Raw genomic sequence first — 22523 nt, 5'->3', positions numbered from 1 at the left:
GCATTTTTACTAATATTTATTTTTTTACTAGTAATGGCGACAATCAGCGATTTGTTTTGGAACTGCGACATTATGGCGGACACTTCGGACACTTTTGACACATTTTTGGGACCATTGGCATTTTTATAGCGATCAGTGCTATAAAAATGCATTGGATTACTATAAAAATGCCACTGGCAAGGGGTTAACAATAGGGCGGGGAAGGGGTTAAGTATGTCCCTGTGTGTGCTCTGACTGTAGGGGGGGTGGACTCACTAGGGGAAAGACTGATCTTTTGGTCCCGGGCACACGCACGGGAGTCGGGGGCCCGCGCGTGCAAGAGCCGACGTAGAGCTACGGGCTCTCGTGCAGGGGAGCCAACCTGCTACCGTAGCGGCAAGTAGTTAAGCTAGTGCATTGTTGGTTCACCAACCTTATCCTTCGATTTCCCTTCTAAAAGTTTTTTTTTCTTTGTTGTTTTCTTTGTCTGAATTTCTCACTTCCTGTTCCTCCTCAGTAAGCTGTTCTGGCTGACTAACCCGCAGCCAGAATTGCTCAGATGATGGGGGCAAGCTTACTGAGGAGAAACGGGAAGTGAGAAATTCAGACTTCGAAAAAAACATTTAGAAGGGAAATGGAAGGAAAAGGTAAGTGAACCAACAATGCACTAGCTTAAAGGAACCTATTTAGAAAATAAAAAACAAACCTTTACAACCCCTTTAAGGGGATGTGGTGCCAATATCAATTATAGATGAGTAGATTACCTTTCTCCTTTTTGGGTAGGAGTCTATCAGCATGGCACATCTTGACTTGGCAATATTTGCCCACGCTTCCATGCAAAAACACTCTAAATCTGTCAGATTACGAGGGAAGAGACTGTGCACAGCCCTCTTCAGATCACCCTGCAGATTTTCAATCAGATTCAGGTTTGAGCTCAGGTTGAGCCATTCCAAAACATAAATTTTGTTCTGGTGGAGTTCTTCCTTTGTTGATTTGGATGTATGCTTTGAGTTGTTGTCATGCTGAAAGATGAAGTTTTTCATGTTCAGCTTTTTAGCAGAAGCCTGAAGGTTTTGTGCCAATATTTACTGGTATTTGGAACTGTTCATAATTTCCTCTACCTTGCCTAAGGCCCCTGTTCCAGCTGAAGAAAAACACCCCCAAAGCACGATGCTGACACCACCATGCTTCACTGTGTGTATGGTGTTCTTTTGGTGATGCGCAGTGTTTTTGCGCCCATCATATCTTTTGGAATTATGGGCAAAAAGTTCAACCGTGGTTTCATCAGACTATAACACATTATCCCACATGCTTTTGGGAGACTTCAGATGTGTTTTTGCAAAATTTAGCCAGGGTTTGATGTTTTACTTCATAGCAAAAGGCTTCAGCCTTGCCACTCTACCCCATAGCCCAGACATATGAAGAATATGGGAGATTGTTGTACCACACAGCCAGTACTTGCCAGATATTCCTGCAGCTCATTTAATGTTGCTGTATGCCTCTTGGCAGCCTCCCTGACCAGTTTTCTTCTCGTCTTTTCATAAATTTTAGAGGGACATCCAGTTCTTGGTAACGTCACTGTTGTGCCATATTTTCTCCACTTGATGACTGTCCTCACTGTGTTCCATGGTATATCTAATGCCTTGGAAATTATTTGTACCCTTCTCCTGATAAGTTTCAACAATGAGAGCCCTCTGATGCTTTGGAAGCTTTCTGTGAACCATGGCTTTTGATGTAGGATGAAAATGTAAGGAAAGACCAACTAGAACAGCTGAACTTTATTTGGGGTTAATCAGAGGCACTGTAAAATGATGGCAGATGTGTACCGACTCCTATTTAACATGAGTTTGAATGTGATTGCTTAATTCTGAACACAGTTACATCCCCAGTTATAAAGAGGGTGTGCACATGTTACTAGTCAGAGAAAAACTTGTGCTAGTGAAGTGGACCGCCAAATTTGAATAGGTAGACGTTATAAAAATGTATAGCCAGGAATGCTATAAAAAGGTACAGGGAAACTCTGTCTTACCTTGTCCACGTTGCTGGTCCTATTCAGGGTCCGGCCTTCGACTGCCAAGGATAGCATACCCCAAGAGAGGTCTTCAGGGTCAGGTTGCCAAACTGGACTGCAGCCCTGGAATTGTATACCACCCTGCCACTAACTCACATGCTGCACCATGAACCAAGGTGAGTGACGACCACAGCATACAGTGTCCAAAGCAAACATTACAGGCAGGTTGTGCTGCTGCAGGACCTCGATACAGTACCCAAAATGTTCAAAGGTATCCAATCCAGAAGCTGCTAATGAGCCATAAGGCAATAAGTCGTCAGATCTTGATAGACATGCAAGTTGAATATTAGGCAGTAAAAATGGTGATTTTTTTTTTTTTTTTTTTTTTAAGGAGAGGTACATTGTCCAAACTAGCACCTCACAGAGTGGGTGCAGGTTACTTGGATACTCCAGGGGGTGTTCCCGGGAAAGCTCTGTTAATGTCAAATCACTTGAAGGTAGCGGCATATAACCCACAGTCCAAGAAGAAATGTCCTGTGTTGGTTATTGTACAAGATATATTAATTTACCAGAAGTGGCTTATAGACTGCAGTTGTCTGAGGGAAGAATGTTATGATAGGAATCCTCTTTAAAGCCTACTTGTAGTCATGCATTCTTAGGAAAGTAGCACTTGCGTGCTTCAGCTAATTTTAAGAGTGCACTGGGGGTTCAGAAATCTGGGATGCACTATTGCACATATATATAAAATTGGAAGGCATAGCCCGCATTCAATTCCCTTTACGGTCTTGCACCTAGGGGCACATGCTATTGCAATAAGCTGCTAGTTTGTTACAAACACAATGATTTCAGGTTTTCTTTGATAATATTACTCAGTAGTAGTCAATATTTTCAGCCCGGTCTCTGCCTTTGTTGCATTTTGTATTCAAAATAAGAAAAATGTAAAAAAAAACATGAATTCTGCTAACATCAAGATAAAAAAAAACAAAAAAACAAAGGGAACCAAAAAAAGCTAAACCATAGAGCGAGCAAGTAGATTGCATAGGCTCTTAACAGTTATTACAGATCCATGTTGGTTTCTTTGTCCGTAAAGGTCAATTGAGAGGATGTGACATTACCACAATATGATGAGACCTTTCATTTCAAATCACAATTGTTTTTTTCTTTTGGAATCCACAATGCTTTCTAAGTAAACACTTGCAGGAAAGTAATAGGAAATCACAGCAGATTTAATTTTGCAAACAGTCTTCAAAAACAATACAGTTCTTCACTCCCCTACATTACAAAAAAATAGCAAGGCTGGTTTCTCTGAACATTATAGACTGAGAAAATTTCACTATTAGGACCCATTATGCATTTCCTAGTTTTCATTAAGGATGAGCTCCGGCGTGTTCGCATAGAACACGTGCAGAGCCCGCCAGGAAGTGAGCACGACGCTGTGGTAATCACAGCCAGGGAGACATTTCACGATCCCTGCAGCCGAGCATCGGGACAATGTCTCCCTGGCTGTGATTAGCACAGCGCCGTGCTCACTTCCTGGCGGGCTCTGCACGTGTTATATGCGAACACGCTGGAGCTCATCCTTAGTTTTCATAATACAAATCGATGTAAAATGTTGCAGTAAAACTCCATGTAAAAAGATGGATAAACTTACTTGGTAAAATCATTCTGACAGGCCAGCAGCTCCAGTAGGAAGAGTACACAAGGAGGCTGAAAAAAATTGGGTTGTCCCAGAGTGTCCAGACACTCCTGAATCATCCGAAGTACTTTTAGAATGCTTTCAGCCTGAGCTTTTCTTAAGGACAGGACTTGCAAAACACTGCAACAACCAAAAACATTAAAACATTATTGCAAAAAAACACACACAGTAAAAACATTAAGAAAAGCACAGCTTTTTAAGAGATGACTGCAACTGACAATGCTTTTGTTTAGAAAATGACTTCAGATGTAACCATTTTTTTCATTTTTTCAATAAGGGATTTGCTAAGGACTCAAAACCCCCACATCAAGTTCATTTTCAATTATTGCTGGTGCATCTATATTAAAGATTCTTTACTTGTAAAAGGATAATTAGGAGTACATTTATCCTGATGAGTGATCTGCTTTGATCATCTTGTGCTGGGATTATTCATAATACCTCCTCCTAAAAGCATTAACATCTAAAAATAACTGGCAAGAAAAGTTTTCAGTCTTTACCTTTCATGCGAAATTGCTGGATCCTTTACAAAATCTAGGATACTTTTTAAAATTGGATATTTTTCCTTCACTGTTGGCAGCATCTTTGCCTCCTCCATAGAGCGGAATGAAAGCAGCCTTAGTCTTGCTCGACTAAATGGGGCTTTACGGGTTGGGGTAGGAGGAGGAGAGGAAGGCTCTTCGTTTTTTTCTGCGGTTTTTGTTTGAGGCCCTAATGGTGTCTCATACTTAAAAAGTTCAGATTCCTTCTTTTTCTGAGGGTCAGGATCAGGCACTTGACACTTAGCCATTGAAATTGGATGAGCAGCTTCAGGGGAGGCATTAACAGGTGAGGCACTTGAAGCTTGAAAGTCTGCTTCTACAATGGAACTCTTTCGACGAGTGTACGACACTCCATTGTCATCCGTAGAAATCCAGTTCTCTAATGGCAGTCTTGATGTAGTAGGTAAAAATCTCAGCAACAGAAGACATTTCTCTATACACTGTTTTGCTGTAAATAGATGAATATATTGTAAGTAAAAAAAAAAAAAAAAAAAAAAGGAAAACAAATAATACAGGTGCAAAATAGTAACTCTAGTGTATTTAAAATAATCATCTTATTGAGGTGGTAATGCAATGACTGCATTACTTTTTGATCTGGCATTTACATTTTTACTTGCTTAATGTTCCATTTTCAGCACTTAACCACTTTCCCCCCGGACCATATTGCTGCCCAAAGACCAGAGACCTTTTTGCGATTCGGGACTGCGTCGCTTTAACAGACAATTGCGCGGTCGTGCGACGTGGCTCCCAAACAAAATTGGCGTCCTTTTTTTCCCACAAATAGAGCTTTCTTTTGGTGGTATTTGATCACCTTGATTACTTTTTGCCATAATAAATATCCCCCAAAAATATATAAAAAAACATTTTTTTTCCTCAGTTTAGGCCGATACGTATTCTTCTATATATTTTTCGTAAAAAAAAAAAAATCGCAATAAGCGTTAATTGATTGGTTTGCGCAAAAGTTATAGCGTTTACGAAATAGGGGGTATTTTTATGGCATTTTTATTAATATTTTTTTTTACTAGTAATGGCGGCGATCAGCGATTTTTTTTTTCGGTACTGCGACATTATGGCGGACACTTCGGACACTTTTTTGGGACCATTGGCATTTTTATAGTGATCAGTGCTATAAAAATGCATTGGATTGCTATAAAAATGCCACTGGCAGTGAAGGGGTTAACACTAGGGGGCGGGGAAGGGGTTAAGTATGCCTGGCTGTGTTCTTACTGTGGGGGGGGGTGGGGTGGCCTCACTAGGGGAAATAACTGATCCTCTGTTCATACATTGTATGAACAGAAGATCAGCATTTCCCCCGCTGACAGGACCGAGAGCTGTGTGTTTACACACACAGCTCCCGGTCCCCGCTCTGTAACGAGCGATCGCGTGTGCCCGGCGGCGATCGCGCCCGCCGGGCACACGCACGGGAGTCGGGGGCGAGCGCGCGCCCCTCCGGCGGTGCGCACGCGCCCCTAGTGGCGGCTCAAAGAGCCGACGTAGAGCAAGGGCTCTCGCCCAAGAGAGCCGACCTGCCGCCGTAGAATGACGGCGGCTGGTCGTCAAGCAGTTAATTACAAATATGTCGGAATCTTGTTTATTGGCCATCTGTTTTACAAGCAATAAATTAGCCATGATCAACAACCACTGAAGTAAAAAAACGTAAATTAAATATGATTGACAAGACACACCTAAACCTTTAATACAGATTTTTTTACATTAAAGCCCAACACCAGGCAGTAGTACTTTTTTATGTTTTGGATAACATGAGGAGGAGATGGAATCCGTTTCCTTTTTATTGTCATCTTATACCTCAATGAGAACAACAATCGTAGTCCACTAACATTTCCTCCACTCTCTAGCGGAAAATCTGTACCCCAGTTTAGACATTGTGCTGGAAGAAAGGTCTGCAAGAGCCTGAAATTGTACCCATAAAATCAATATTTAAGGCTGCAATGCATTTTCAGGCCGATATGAAAAAATATATATACAGGGAAAGCCTGTGCGGCCGGAAGAGGCCTCAGTGATCCCAAAGCGAATCAGGGGGGCTTAGTCACCTTTGCAAAAGGCAACTTAAAGGCAGAACGAAGAATTTCGGGCAGAGTCAGGATCAGAAGCCTCTGCGACTGACAAGCAGACATAAACTGGATATCTTCTTGTCCAGATTGCTCAGAAGCAGACTAATCTGCCGGGCCCTCCACAGGATCCTGAGCCTTTAGCTCTTCCCCATCCTCAACCCATTCCTGCTCCAAACTAGGAGGCTCCGGGGAGGGGGATCTGTTAGGCTTCTTGCCACCCTGCGAGATGGAGGCAATCATGCCAGCAATCCTGTGCTCTAACCCGGCTAGGGCCGAGGACAGTTCATCCTTGCTGATAAAGGGTGAAGCAGCAGCGTTGACTGTAGGCACAATACCAGATAGGCGCAGTGGCTCGGATTGCCCGGAAGCCTCTGGTTCTTCAGGGGATACAACACTAGGGATACGACTAGGTTCATCAGGAACGGGCAACATAGGTGTGCCCTTCCCTGTAGTGTTAGTCCCACTCCTCTTTTTTTAAGATAAGAGTACTTGGGTGTAGTATTAAAACACCTCAGAAGAAAGACCCTTTAATAGGGCTCACCAAGCCCCTACGTAACAATCCTGCTAAGCACCTTTAGTCTGCCAAGCAACACTTGGTGACTCATGTGACCTGGGTAAGGAGAAACGAACTGCTGCAAGTGCCTGTTCAGAGCCTGCTATGTGTCCCACAGCTGCCTTCTGGAAGCACCGCATGCTTTGTCATACACAGCTTAAATAAGCTGCGTGTGCGCCGGAACGTTCTGCATGTATGTGCGCGGTCCTGGAGAAAAGGGCATGGCTGTATGACAAAAATCTGCATACGCCCAAATAAATTCACAGTGGGTTCCTGTCACTTGAGGACCTTCAAGGACTGGGTACCCTTTTCAGGTTTAGGGTCCCCTTTTCAGGTTTAGGGTCCACTCCCTTGGACCTGTAAGGCATCCTGCATGAACTCCTTAGCGCTGTGGTGTCCAGGATTCCACTCCACAGGGTCCAGCGCCCGGAGGCCGCATTGCAGGCAAACCCTTGCAGAATCTGACTCTTCTTTGTGAGGCTCGGATACCATTTATCCAAGCATATACATCCTGTGTTAAATGGATCTAATCGGTCAATCCCTTAATTTAAGATTTTTTTTACTTCCTGCTGTAAGACCTAATCTAATTAAAAACTTTAAAAAAAAAATTAAGCCAAAATGTATTCTGCTACATATTTTTGGCAAACAAAATCCCAATAAGCGTATATTGATTGGTTGCATAAAAGTTATAGCAGCTACAAACTATAGGATATACAGGTGATACTCGAAAAAATTAGAATGAGATAGACACATTACATGCAAAGCAAGATAGTTCAAGCCGTGATTTGTCATAATTGTTATGATTATGGCTTACAGCTCATGAAAACCCCAAATCCAAAATCTCAGGAAATTTGATTATTACATGCAATTAATAAAACAAGGATTGTACATAGAATATCAGAGCTCTGAAAAATATAAGCATGCATATGTACTCAGTACTTGGTTTGGGCCCCTTTTGCAGCAATTACTGCCTCAATGCGGTGTGGCATGGAAGCTATCAGCCTGTGGCACTGCTGAAAGACCAGGATGCTTCAATAGCAGCCTTCAGCTCTTCTGCATTGTTGGGTCTCATGTCTCACCTTTCTCTTGGCAATGCCCCATAGATTCTCTATGGGGTTCAGGTCAGGGAGTTTGCTGGCCAATCAAGCACAGTAATCCCATGGTTATTGAACCAGGTTTTGGTGCCTTTGGCAGTGTGGGCAGGTGCCAAGTCCTGCTGGAAAATGAAGTCAGCGTCCCCATAGAGCTTGTCTTAAGGAAGGAAGCATGAAGTGCTCGAAACTCTCCTGGTAGACGGCTGCATTGATCCTGGACTTAATGAAGCATAGTGGACCAACAACAGCTGATGACATGGCTTCCCAAATCAACACAGACTGTGGAAACTTCTCACTGGACTTTCGAGCATCTTGCAGTGTGTGCCTCTCCATTCATCCTCCATACTCTGGCTTCTTGGTTTCCAAATGAGATGCAAAATTTGTTCTCATCAGAAAAAGAGGACTTTGGACCACTGAGCAACAGACCAGGTGTGTTTTTCTTTAGCCCAGGTAAGATGCTTCTGACGTTGTTTAGGTTTGGCTTGACAAGAGGAATACGACATTTGAAGCCCATATCCAGGATCCCATCTGTGTGTGGTGGCTCTTGATGCACCGACTCCAGCCTCAGTCCACTCCTTGTGAAAGTCCCAAACACTTTTTAACCACTTCGTTACCGGGCCTATTTTGGCACTGTTCTCCTTTATGTAAAAATCACAATTTTTTTGCTAGAAAATTAATCAGAACCCCCAAACATTATATATTTTTTTTTAGCAGACACCCTAGGGAATAAAATGGCGGTCATTGCAACTTTTTTTTCTCGCACGGTATTTGCGCAATAATTTTTCAAACGCCTTTTTTTAGGGAAAAAAACAGTTTCATGAATTAAAAAATAACAAAACAGTAAAGTAAAGTTAGCCCAATTTTTTTGTATAATGTGAAAGACGATGTTACGCCGAGTAAATAGATACCTAACATGTCACGCTTTAAAATTGCGCACACTCATGGAATGGCGCCAAACTTCGGTACTTAAAAATCTCCATAGGCGACGCTTTAAATTTTTTTACAGGTTACTATTTTTGAGTTACAGAGTAGCTCTAGTGATAGAATTGTTGCACACGCTCTAACGCACGCGATGATACCTCACATGTGGGGTTTGAACGGTGTTTACATATGTGGGCGGGACTTGCATGCGCGTTCGCTTCTGCACGCGAGCGACCGGGACAGGGGCGTTTTAAATTTTTTTTATTATTATTTTATTTTTTTACTTCATTTTTTTATTTTTACACTTTTTTTGACATTTTTTTTTTTTGATCACTTTTATTCCTATTACAAGCAATGTACACACCCCTTGTAATAGGAATCACTGTGACAGGTCCTCTTTATGGAGAGATGTGGGGTCAATAAGACCCCACATCTCTCCTACAGGCTTACAAGCATGAAATCGGTGAAATACATTTCACCGATTACATGCCGACAGCCGCGATTGCGGCTTTGTTTACTTCCGGGTACCGGGCGTGACGTCATAACGTCGCACCCGGCCCTCCGACGGTCATAGAGATGACTGTGACCGTCTGGTCACCAGTCATCTCTATGGTTCAGCAACGCACGCCGGCCCCCGATGGCACGGGAGAGCCAGGAGAAGCACCGGATGGCGGCGGGAGGGGGGGGACGTCCCCTCCCGCTGCCTAGAAGAACGATCGAGCGGCGGAACCGCCGCTTTGATCATTCTTCTGGTGCACAGAATCGCCGGCTGAAGACAGAGATATCTGAATGATGCCTGCAGCTGCAGGCATCATTCAGATATCACCGCTCAAAGTCCAGGATGTCCCAGGACGTCCTACGGATCTGAAGTGGTTAATGGCCTTTTCCTGAAATACTCTCCAGGCTGCGGTCATCCCTGCTGCTTGTGCACCTTTTTCTTCCACACTTGTCCCTTCCACATAACTGTCTATTAATGTGATTTGATACAGCACTTTGGGAACATCCAACTTTTTTTGCAATTTCTTTTTTAGGCGTTCCCCTCCTTATGGAGGTGTCAATGATGGTTTTCTGCACAACTGTCAGTTCAGCAGTCTTTCCCATGATTGTGATTCTTACTGAACCAGACAGAGACCATTTAAGGGCACAGGAACCCTTTGTCGGTGTTATGGCTTAATTAGCCAATTAGAGTGGGACACTTTGAACCTAGAATATTGCACCTTTTCACAATATTCTAATTTTCTGAGATTGTAGATCTGAGGTTTTCATGAGCTGTAAGCCATAATCATCACAATTATGACAAATCACAACTTGAACTATCTTGCTTTGCATGTAATGAGTCCATCTCATATATTAATTACACCTTTTGAGTTGCATTAGCCTGTGGAACTGATCATTGACACCCGAACTCGGGTGTGATACTTACCTGGGGTGCTTGTGGATCCTCTGGGCTACCTATAGCTGTGTTCCATGTCTGCCACAGTGATGTCCAAGCACGGCTCTACTTCTCCTCTGGCACCAGACAATGTGAGCCAAGATGGCAGTTTGCCACAGAGAACAGCAAAAGATAAATACCAAGAGGCGGCTCAGAAGCTATTCGCCAGGCGGCACGAGACTCTTCTGCACTGCCCGAGTACATGTTAGACGATCGCATTGGTTCTCAGTCTGATCCGATGGCCACATTACTTCCATAGGACATGGAGTACCTCCCCGCCATGCTTGCAAAACAAACAGCCACAATCTCAGACCCTGATGGGCCTGAACCCACACTGCGTGACATTTTTTGCAGTTACCTCATGCAACTCTGGCATCAGAGGTTAAAGGGGTGAAAACTTAAATGACAAGATATGTAAAAACTGCGGGACCGCACCTCAGCTATTGAAGGGCGCCGCAATACATTGGAAAATGACTGGGCCACCAAGCAAAGGCAACCTCAAATCCAACAACTGCTCGTGGCTGAACATTATGCTCGGTTTTATGATTTAGAGAACTTGCTCTGCAGAAACAATGTTAGGGCCATAGGTACTCCTGAAAAGATGGAGGGAAAATACCCCTGTGCATTTTATAGAGTAATGGCTGCTAGCTAAGTTTGGGAAAGACTCCTCCTCACCCATGTTCGCAGTGGCGCAAGCACACCATGTCCCCACTAGGCCCTTACCCCCGGCTTCTGTTGTGACCAATCAGAGCAGAAGCAGGGGCACCCCCTTTGGCGGAAATGTGAAAAATCACCTTTATATACAGGATTTATATAATGTTTCTGAATTTCTGTATCCTTATTTGACTAGATGTTCTATTTTTAAAATTACAACACATTTGAATATATGGCATTTAGCAAATGCAATGTTTGAGTGAAGTTAAAATATGCACATACATGTATATACACACACACATACACACACATATATATATTATTACATAGTATAACGTCATTTGTTATCAGTAAAGTAATGCTTCTGCATTGCTCACCCAACATGTCTGGATTCATTTCTGCTCCATCAACCACAAGCTTATCATTTCCACCTGTATGCAAGCACTTCTGCTTCATTTCAAGCTGCAAGGGAAACAATACAAGATCAATGTAAAATTAATACAATGGTGCTGATAGATCATTGCAGTAAATTTATTACTAGGATGAAAAACAACAGCAAGCACTTACCATCCATATTCTAATGCCATCCGCCAAAGCATAAACTTGAGAAAACTCCTCAGATAAAGCGAGATTTCCTCCTGTTAGCACTGGTTGGGGGAAGGAAACAGATGTTCAGTGCTTTAATTGCAATCTACAATTCAAATGTTAAAACCATCACCTTTTTAGAATTTTGGATAAAGTGGGAAAGGATAAGAACCACTGAAGGATTTTTAGTGTTATATGTGGCTCTCAAAGACAAAAAAACTTTCACTCATGTATTCTTCCAATGACAACAGTTTTTACCAAACATGAAGTGAGAGGAAACCTGCTACAAAAACACAGGCATAACGAGTTATATACACACACACACCATTTTTTTTTTCATTTAAGTAAAAAATGTAAAGTACATAATGGTATGTTAGCTTTTAGTCTATGTCCCCGTTGAATATTTACAATTTTTGAAGGAACCAGATTCACCAGTAAAGAAAAAAAAAATTTTTTAAAAAGGAACCCGAGATAGCAATAAAAACAAAATATGGGTTTTAAAAGCTCTCCCATTCTGGGCTGGGCTTACACTTTAGGCTGCATTCACACCTGAGCGACACTTTGCATTGTGTGTTTTAGCATGTTTGTGACGTGTTTATTGTGTGACAGCTCATTGACTTGGATAGAATGCTTGTCGCTCACTCGTGTACCATTTTTCAGCACTGAGCCAAGTACATTTGACGATGCACTTTTTTTTGTCATACAGAAACTGTGCAAATGTTACCTGCGTTTGAGGCTCCAAGAGATAATGGCACTGCAAGTGGGACATGCATTTTTAAGTCGCTCTGGTGTAAATGCAATCTTAATGTTACTACTTTCCTGAACAGCAAGCCCAATGTACAAAATGTGGTTTTCTTAAAAGAATGCACAGTAAACGATAGTGGTTAGATTTCTGAAAACTTTTCATTCAAATAGTAACTACAGATAAAGGGGATATACCCAAAAATACATTGAACGTTTTTTCTTTTAATATAAAAAATAAATAAAAAGAATTATGCATAACTGTCCACCAGCCTTTTGACATTAACTTGGTGAAACTTGATTACTCCACTATGTAAAAATTCATTTAGCTTTCAATTTAAAAGAGCTTTCACCAGTTTTCCATAGGGGTCTGTCCAAGATGATATAAATTATTTAAAATGTGCAAGACTAAAAATGGCAACTTTTTGGACAGCCCCAAACCTGTCTAAATGTGCCCTCAATAATGCATCCCCTGAAACAGTTGGTGGGAAATCCAAGGATTGTACAAGACAGAAGCGTACTAAGTATAATAGCATTAGCATGTTGCAATTGGTTTCCATAGCTAAAACACCAATTTAACTTTCTGATACATTGGGCCAGATTTCTTGCCAGCCTTCTAGGGAGATAGAGTTCTCCAGATCCAATTCCCAATTTGTTGTATACTTGGGTGCCCAAGGGGAACATGATAATGAGTTTGATGGGTATATAATGGAAGCAATCCCCTGGGGTATTGTGAGCCACATAGGGGTTACTGACATGCAAAAAGGAAGACGTATAGCGTTTAATTTCAATATATCAAAAGATTTCCCAAGGTAGTATGGCATGTGTCTGACTAAACCTGAAGGGCATAAGAGATCTTAAATTCGGAGTAGATTAGAATGCTTCCAAGCCAGGGGAAATTAGAGGAATCCCAACCTGGGACAAAAGGGGGTCACCTAGGAACAAGGAAGTGGGTAGATGAGGGGATAGAAATTTACCTGAATATTTAACACTATCCCACACTATAAAAGAATGGGAGGTGCCTTTAAACATTACAGTGAGAAATGGAAAATGTTGGTCTCCCATAGCAAATCGTTGGAGTGCAGGAAAAATGGAATGTTAACCGCTTAAGGACTGCCTCACAACCTTTTACGTCGACAGAATGGCGCGGCTGGGCAAATGGGCGTACAGGTACTTCCCCTTTAATTTGCCACCGTGTGTAAACACAACATCTCCCTGTTATTCCTAGTGACACGTCACTGATCGAATGCTCCCTCTCATCGGGAGAAGCGATCAGTGAGGTGTCACTCGTTGCCACGCCCCCCCAACAGTTCTAATTCCCTCCCTAGGACACACATGACCCCTTCAGCGCCCCCTACAGGTTAACCCCTTCACTGCCAGTGTAATTTTTACAGTAATCAGTGCATTTTTATAGCACCGATCGCTGTAAAAATGACAATGGACCCAAAATGGTATCAAAAGTGTCCATAATGTCGCAGTCATCCCCTATTTTGTAGACGCTATAACTTTTGCGCAAACCAATCAAATGCTTATTGTGCCTTTTTTTTACCAAAAATATGTAGAAGAATACGTATCGGCCTAAACTGAGGAAAAAAATAGTTTTATATATTTTTTGGGGGGATATTATAGCAAAAAAAGTAAAAATATAGAATTTTTTCGAAATTGATGCTCTATTTCTGTTTATAGCGCAAAAAATAAAAACCGCAGAGGTGATCAAATACCACCAAAAGAAAGCTCTATTTGTGGGTAAAAAAGGACGTCAATTTTGTTTGGAAGCCACGTCGCTCGACCGAGCAATTGTCATTTAAAGCGACGTAGTGCCGAACTGCAAAAACGTGGCATGGTCTTTAGCCAGCCAAATAGTCTAGGGCTTAAGTGGTTAAGGTAGACATATACACTGGTGCCAGAAAGGAGCACTCCTCTCCTGTGGGAAAGGGAGGTTACCGGTCCAGATGGATGCAATTGGCAATCAATGTCCTCTTAGAAGCCAAGGGTGCCGGCAATGCACAAAGCAAAAATAGGAGAAAAATATATATGGACAGCCGCACTACAAAAAAATAAAAACTTTTCGGTAGCCTTTATTGGTAAAAAGATAAAAGCACTACAAATCACAGCAGACAGTGGGATATACAGCTTACGCGTTTTCACACTAATATCTAGTGCTTAGTCATAGCTAACCTATTCCTCTCCTGTAACATTTGCGGTTTCCAAAGCGAGCAAAGTCCTTTCTTGTATTAAGAGAGGTATGGACTCCAGAGACAGAGATATAATTTTGCCCCTGTACAAATCATTAGTAAGACCTCATCTGGAATATGCAGTTCAGTTTTGGGCACCAGTTCTCAAAAAGGATATCGGAGAACTGGAGAAAGTGCAGAGAAGAGCAACCAAACTGATAAGAGGCATGGAGGAGCTCAGCTATGAGGAAAGATTAGAAGAACTAAATCTATTCACTCTTGAGAAGAGGAGAATTAGGGGGGATATGATCAACATGTACAAATATATAAGAGGTCCATACAGTGTACTTGGTGTTGAGTTATTCACTTTACGGTCAACACTGAGGACAAGGGGGCACTCTTTACGTCTAGAGGAAAAGAGATTTCACCTCCAAATACGGAAAGGTTTTTTCACAGTAAGAGCTGTGAAAATGTGGAACAGACTCCCTCCAGAGGTGGTTCTGGCCAGCTCAGTAGATTGCTTTAAGAAAGGCCTGGATTCTTTCCTAAATGTACATAAAATAACTGAGTACTAAGATTTGTAGGTAAAGTTGATCCAGGGTAAATCCGATTGCCTCTCGGGGGATCAGGAAGGAATTTTTTCCCCTGCTGTAGCAAATTGGATCATGCTCTGCTGGGGTTTTTTGCCTTCCTCTGGATCAACTGTGGGTATGGAGTTGGGTGTATGGGATTGTATTGTGTTTTTTATTTTGTTTGTTTATTTTTTTGTGGTTGAACTGAATGGACTTGTGTCTTTTTTCAACCTGACTAACTATGTAACTATGTAACATCCTTCATAAATGTATCAATGGATTCTCCAAACAGTTGTTATCCACCAAAAGGCATGCGTAACAGGCTTTTTGCAAGCAGAATTAGCCGACCAAGCCCCTAACCACGAAATGCTGCACACAATTAGAATTTGCAGTATTATCCCAGAAACCTGGCAAAGTACATTCTCTAGGGCAGGGGTCTCCAAACTACGGCCCTCCAGTTGTTCAGGAACTACAATTCCCACCATGCCTAGTCATGTCTGAATGTCAGAATTTTACAATGCCTCATGTGACGTGTAGTTACGCAACAGCTAGAGGGCTGCTCTAGGGCAACAAACAAAACATAGGGCATGAACTGCAAATTACAACCATAACAAGGTCCTGAAATGCAGGATTGTGTACTTTATACATCTGCCAAGTCCAGTTAGCGACCAGTGTGACGGCAGGACCAGCGAAAACAATGGTTGCCTTCAAAAGGATATCTAAGCATCTATCAACAGAACCCTTGAAGGGGGGGGAACATCCTCAACAGGAGATGCTTGTTGTTGAGACCAGAAATGGTCAGGACCCACTATCCAGACAGACAATTTTTTCATTAAGTCTTTTTTACTTTCTCCCGCAAAGAACAGTTAAATTTGTGTGTGCAAGAGAAAGGTCTTTCCAGCCAGCCGTTTTGTGCCCAAAGGATATTTTTAGGCTGAGGAGTATCCAGGGCTGTTAAGCAAAGGCTAATACATACTCTAAGTGAGCTCACATTTGGAAGTATACTGCAAGAAGCCTTAGCTTGTGTCTTGATATGCATGAAGTGACATTCTCTACTGTGTTCTCCTCTCCCATCTCATTTTCTTCTTCAAAATAAATTTGAGTTTCAGGGTCGTATTCCTGAATAGATTCTGGTAATGGAGACTCGATAAAACACAACAACCTCCTGCACCTAAGCGTAGTGGTCTGATGCTAGAACTTGCTCCACACACAAATTCACACCTTGCTGCCCACTCTGGGCTGGGGGGGGGGGGGGGGGGGGTCCCAAAGACAACTGGAAAAACAAACAAGTGAGGGTGCACCGGCCTAGCGCATTATCTCTAAAAGGCATTATTAAAATGCCTTGGCACATTGAGATAACACAATCGGTCCTTGCACTCCACATGTTCTTGGGCTTAGGGAGACATGAGAGAAACTCTAAGGAAGAAGGCACGGCCCTTGAAATACATACAGTATGTCATTTGGATTCTAGGTGATATCCCCCTAAACCCTGGAGCATGTGGGGTTGACAGACTAACTGATGTGCTGTGTCAAAGATTTGGCAATTTTTCAGTTAATATGAACACAAACTTTTCTTTCACTCATGGTTAGATTTTGGCTAAAGCCATTTATTATCAATCAACTGTGTTTACTCTTTTTACATCATAAATCACAACAGAAACTACCCAAATTACCCTGATCAAAAGTTTACATACCCCAGTTCTTAAAGTGGAGGTTCACCCAAAAGTGAACCTTCGCTTTTCGGAACCCTCCCCCCTCCGGTGTCACATTTGACACCTTTCAGGGGGGAGGGGATGCAGATACCTGTATAAAACAGGTATTTGCACCACTTCCTGGTATAGACTTCCGCGGAAACACAGCGTGGGCCAGAGGGAATGGCGCAGTGCGACTTGCGCATGTGGAGTAGGGAACCAGGCAGTGAAGCTGCAGCACTTCACTTCCCTCACCGAGGATGGCGGCGGGGGAAGCAGAGAGCTGAGCGGTAGCTCGGCTTCGGCTGCCGATGTCGCGGGCGACCTGGACAGGTAAGTGTCCATTTTTTAAAAGTCAGCAGCTGCTGTATTTGTAGCTGCTGGCTTTTAATTTTCTTTTTCAGGTGAACCTCCACTTTAATACCATGCATTACCCACTTTAACATCAATGAAAGCTTTAAATCTTTTGTGCTATTTTTACATGAACTGTACATTTGAGATCTCCCCAGAGTGGCTGTAGCCAATGACAGGTCGACTTGGCCTTGTGCTTTGGATCATTATGTTGTTGTCAGGTTATTACATTTGTGAAATTCCTTACCATTGAAGAGAAAAGTCAAACTACATTTTTAGAACGTCCTCTCTGTAATTTAAAAAATGCAGCATCTATAAGATGTTTAATGTTTAACTCCCTAACTATGTTGTATACTACGCAATGTAAAGCCAAAAACGTTAATACCTTGTATTGTAAAACTTTAATAAAAACTATTAAAATAAAAAAATGCAGCATCTATTCTGCCAAGGAGGAGCTGTTACAACAGGGATTACATCATATCCTCTCTCGCAACACTATAATCAAACTACACTTCCCATTACGTTTTGAGAATTGCAGTGAACGTGGGAGGGTACACTAGGCCTGTACAAGTAAAATGTGGACAAGCCTACTTCAGCATAAATCACACCCCCCATTCTGCAGCCAGACTACTCCGTAATACACAGCAGGATAGGTAGGTTACAGCCTTATAAATGCAAAGCATGTTTGTGCTCCCCTCCTCCAGCCACAACCGGATATAAACATTTTGCTTCACATGCTATATGTTATCATTACTGAACTGTAAACACATGCCCATAATTATATATTTTACTTGCGGTACTCTGCTGTAATTCAGTATTATAAATATTCCCCCTCCTGCTGTAGCTTTGAGATCTTTATAACGGCAATCAGTGCTTGTATAATGTGAATGGTGGAACCCTCTAATGTATAAAAAGCTCAATAAACTGCATTTTACCACAATACCGGTCTCTGTGATATGCAACGTTACATATAATACACAAACTGAAAATAAGTCATAAAAAATAAAAAAAACTTTGCAGGGATGGTGGAAACCCCTCCTACAGATATTTGACAGTGTCGGTAAAGCAGTGGCAGATGTCCACTGTCCATCAGTGCCACCGCAGTGCAGCCCCATCAGTGCCGCCTTATCAATGCAGCTTATTAGTGCACATCATTGTGGCCCTATCAGTGACGCCGGAATCTTTCGGAGATCTGGCCCGATGAAAGAGTAAAGATCTCCCACTGTGACAAATCTTGTAGGTAAAACTCTGGTCGCTGTAAATTTTCGCCTCTTGGACCAGCTGTTGTAATAGACCACACACACTGGTCCAATGCCAGTCCAGGAGGCAGGGATTTACAGTGACTGGAGTATCACCTACAAGATCTGTCACAGGGTCATATGGAGTGCTGGCAGGAAGCAGGGGAGGAGATCAAGGACACCATCTCCATGGGCGGTACAGACCAGGGGTCTGTGAGACCCCTCAGGCCACTACAGCAAGTGGGGACGGAAGTATAAGTCACTGCTAGCTGTAGACATGACTACAAATGGGAAGTGCCAAGACTGGTGGCTGAGGGTACAGTAGGAATAGATTCCACCTGTATTACAAACAGGAAACCCCTGGGGATTAATGGTTTTTATTCAAAAATATTCAGGCTATTACAGATGAACTACTGAGCTCAGAAGAAGATGGATGCCATAATTGGTAAAAGGTAAGAGATCAGCAACAAGGACATAGAAAACTGTTTTTCCCCAGCGTTCTCCTTTAAATTACTCAAAACCCATATATTATTAGGTCAAACAACACTTTCAATTTGTATCCAGGCCCTTGCACTACATAGTTGAAGGTAAATCTGAAAGAGATTGTACAGAAACTGAACAAGCAAATTGTATACTGTATGGCCAGCTTAAACCTCTGGCTTCAATAAATATTAAATGGACTGAAACAATGCATCTGCTCAAATCCAGATAACTTAAAAATATACAAAGGGGTGCTGTGGGGGACAGCTCCAGAGAATGGGAGACTACAGCAGTCAGCCAAAGGCTAATGATAGGTTGCCACTTTAAAGCTAAAGGGGTGGGTGAACAGGTTTTAAACAAAACTAAGAGGTAGTTCTACTTTCCATCTGTGGCAAGAACTGCACTATAGTTGTGACCATCTTACTACATGTATAACAATCAAGCATGACATTGATTTTTAAATCTAAGGATGTTTGCCGGGAGGTGGCCAACAGAGAGACTCTGAGTCCAAGAACCATACAGACTACAAGGAGCATATACATGGTAAAGCAGGTGATTTGTGTATAATTCCTGGTTTATGAACATGCCACCCGCTGTAACAAAAACAAAAAAAAAAAAGCCCAAAATGGGACCTTCAGCTGTATTGTTTCAGCAGTTTTGGCAAGCGACGGTGCTCCTAGGATTTTCCAGCCCTGAACAGAAAGCAACCTCGGCACTCCAGCTGTGGCCAAACTACAAATCCCATCATGCCTCTGCCTCTAGGAGTCATGCCTGCAATTGTCAGTGTCTTGCAATATCTCATGGGACTTGTAGTTTCACCACAGCTGGAGGGCGGAGGTTGCCTATCCCTGCTCTAAACAATACCGACCTAATCCAGCAATTCCTTACAATCCTAAATTACCTACGAATATTCATGTTACATAAGTTACCTGAAGATCAGAGCTAAGAAACAGCCCTAATCAATATCGCATGTCTAAAATTTGATTCTTAATATGATTTATCAGGATATAATGCTCTTGGATAATTACCATATTTCTGTAACTTCCCAAATAACTGTGGTGTAAGGTATATGAGAGCAGCAAAGGTACAGTTCACAGCTTGATCCACTGCAGAACCAACCACTATATCATTCTTTATCGGCTGTTTCTTGACCGCTTGCACCAATCCTTTGAAAAGTTCATTGTTAGGGCCACAGTAATCCTGGGTAGGATCTGAGTTTGCAAAGTCAAGGAGAAAGTTACGACAGTCATCTGCATGAGAGTTCTTAGTCTGGAAATAAAATAATAATGTAAAAAAGCATTTACATAGTATTAGGTTCCAATTTAAAACTAATGTTTCAATACTTGTATAGTTAATTACATAAGCTAGCACTTTCAAATTTTGAGCAATTTTTATCTTGTCTATTTAAAATAAAATGCAGTATAAGACTACTGGGACAATGATGTTAGCAAAGCATCTGCATTGGACAGCAGTGTGTAGTGCTACCAGGGCAAATGAACTGGGAATATATGAAAAATACATAAAAGCTGAAGTGATCTTAAATTAGTAACAAAAAATTAGCAGGAGTATCAGGACGCCCACTAACACACAGCTCCTTTCTCTATCTGCAAAGTAGAGAGTGTCCTGACTTGCCTGCTCGCCCCCTCCCCCCTCAAGAGGCTTTTTTCACACCAGGAAGAAAGCCTCACATTACGGTGGTGAGTTGCAGACAGAAGAACAAGAAGTGAGCATGTAGATATATTCGCCAGCACACCGAGGATCATTTAGAAAAACGTCCAAAAATGTTTTAAGGCATAGAAACTATCACAAAAAAGCAACGTTTCGAAGTCGCACAGGACCTCTTCGTCAGGCAAGTCACTTGCATTAAAACATTTTTGGACGTTTTTCTAAATGATCCTCGGTGTGCTGGCGAATAGATCTACATGATTGCTTTTCCAGTTCCCAGCTGGTGATCGCTTCAACACCCTTCTTTCTTATTGGCCGTTCTCCAGGAAGGTGTGCAATTGGAATATTTTTGTGACCAAGAAGTGAGCATTTCTCAGAAGAAATAAGGACATTAAAAGCATAATCGAAGGATGGGGTAAGTGAAGGAGGACTGCACTAAGGTAAAGGAAGCTATTTAGGGAAAAAAAAACATTTCCTTTACAACCCCTTTAAGCTTGCGACACATTTTTCTTTAATAAAGTGGAGAACGGACCTCCCATAAACACAGTGGAACATCAGTACACAAGAAGGAAGCCTAACACATAAGCACAGCTTTCCCTGTTGGTACTGGAAGGTATGATATTCTCCTTGCTGACAAAAAGCAAGCAAACAAAAGAAAAAAAACTTTAGGTTTAGACTTGTTCAATCACACCAAAAAGGGGGGGGGGGGGGGGTCTAATTCTACCACACACTGTGGAGGTACGATATCAAATACAATGCCTGCAAATATAGTAGAACAAATGCCAACATTGATGTTTACATTAAATCGTTCAACCCATTATGTCACTTATTTACCTACCAGCTTCTTGTATCTCTTGTGGTCTCCAGAAATTAGCCTTCTCTGAGTAAATGGGTCAAAAAAGTAAGTTTTTTTCTCCGTTTTTTTTATTGCATTAGAGCAGTGGTTCTCAACCTGGGGGTCGAATGATGATTTGCCAGGGGTCAGCAAATCATGGGCTGTTCCTGAAGCCCACACCACTCCCCCAGCCTTTTTGCGGCCGTCCAGCAGGGCTGTCCCTGGAGCCCGCGGCCACCCACTCAGCCTCTTCGCAGCCGCCCATTTAGTTCACGGCATGGCTGGGGGGCAGAGACTAGAGGTCAGCTGACTGGTGATGAATGTGAAGTGGGAGGGGCTGCAGGAGACCCTATCTCCCGATTTCGGCATAGGTGTCACTGCTATGAGACACCACAAAGTTGGGGACACAGTGAGTAACACTACCTGTGATTATAGTTGCCACAAAAAGTCCCCACTACAGGTCACAGATCAGCTGATAACCTTGATCAAGAGCACCTATGTTGGCTGATCAGAACTCCCCCCCCAACATTGCCACTCATCCCAACTCTCCACCAGCACTGTACGAGTGGAAGGGACTCAGGGGGCGCTAAATGTTCATAGGTTAGGGGCAAAAATTACCTGTCTTGCCTTGGGTGCTGACAATCCATGCTACAAACTTATTTTACTGTTAGGGTCCCCACAACTTGGTAACATTTATCAAGGGTGTCACGGCACTAGTAAGGTTGAGAACCACTACATTAGAGCAATATGATTCTAGGTGGAGAGCAACATACCACAGCATGTAAAGATCCAATAAGATACCCAAGAGATAAAAGAAACAGTAGGGTAAGCCCACCAATATCAACCCATTACTTAAATATCAGTTCCGGGTGGAATGACCCTTAAATCTAGATGACACAAACAATACATAAGAAACACAAATCCTGTCTATATCAACATTTTAAGTAAAAAGGTGTAACATGATCAAATGATAGCAATACAAAATGTATTAACAACAAACATAGCTCAATAAAAAAAAAAAGCAAAAAGTCAAAATTAAAAGCAAAAAAAAAGAAAAAAAAGAAGAAAAAAAACACCCAAAAAAAACATTAAAAGTAAAATTGTTTTCTCTTAAAATAAAAAACATGTTTTACTTACCTGCTCTGCATTGGTATTGCACAGGGTGGCCCTGAGCCACCTCCTTTTCTGGGGTCCCCCGCTGAAGCTATAGGCTGCTCCACTTGTGTGTGCCACCATATGA

At 42.2% G+C, this 22523-nt stretch overlaps 1 protein-coding gene across 2 annotated transcripts in view; it reads right to left on the bottom strand.

The window, feature by feature from the left end:
• Positions 1-22523, bottom strand: part of ZZEF1 (zinc finger ZZ-type and EF-hand domain containing 1) — a 300633-nt gene that overhangs the window by 141129 nt on the left and 136981 nt on the right. For both annotated transcript variants that reach the window (XM_040336714.1, XM_040336715.1), the window contains exons 26-30: positions 19812-20052; positions 11519-11598; positions 11329-11413; positions 4184-4673; positions 3642-3806 (exon numbers count right to left, since the gene is read on the bottom strand). In XM_040336714.1, the coding sequence (XP_040192648.1) occupies positions 3642-3806; positions 4184-4673; positions 11329-11413; positions 11519-11598; positions 19812-20052 (1061 nt within the window). The remainder of the gene's footprint in view (positions 1-3641; positions 3807-4183; positions 4674-11328; positions 11414-11518; positions 11599-19811; positions 20053-22523) is intronic.

The sequence above is a fragment of the Rana temporaria genome, chromosome 2 (genome assembly GCF_905171775.1).
Source record: "Rana temporaria chromosome 2, aRanTem1.1, whole genome shotgun sequence".
Lineage (NCBI taxonomy): Eukaryota > Metazoa > Chordata > Amphibia > Anura > Ranidae > Rana > Rana temporaria.
This window is presented reverse-complemented; position numbering and strand designations above follow the sequence as displayed.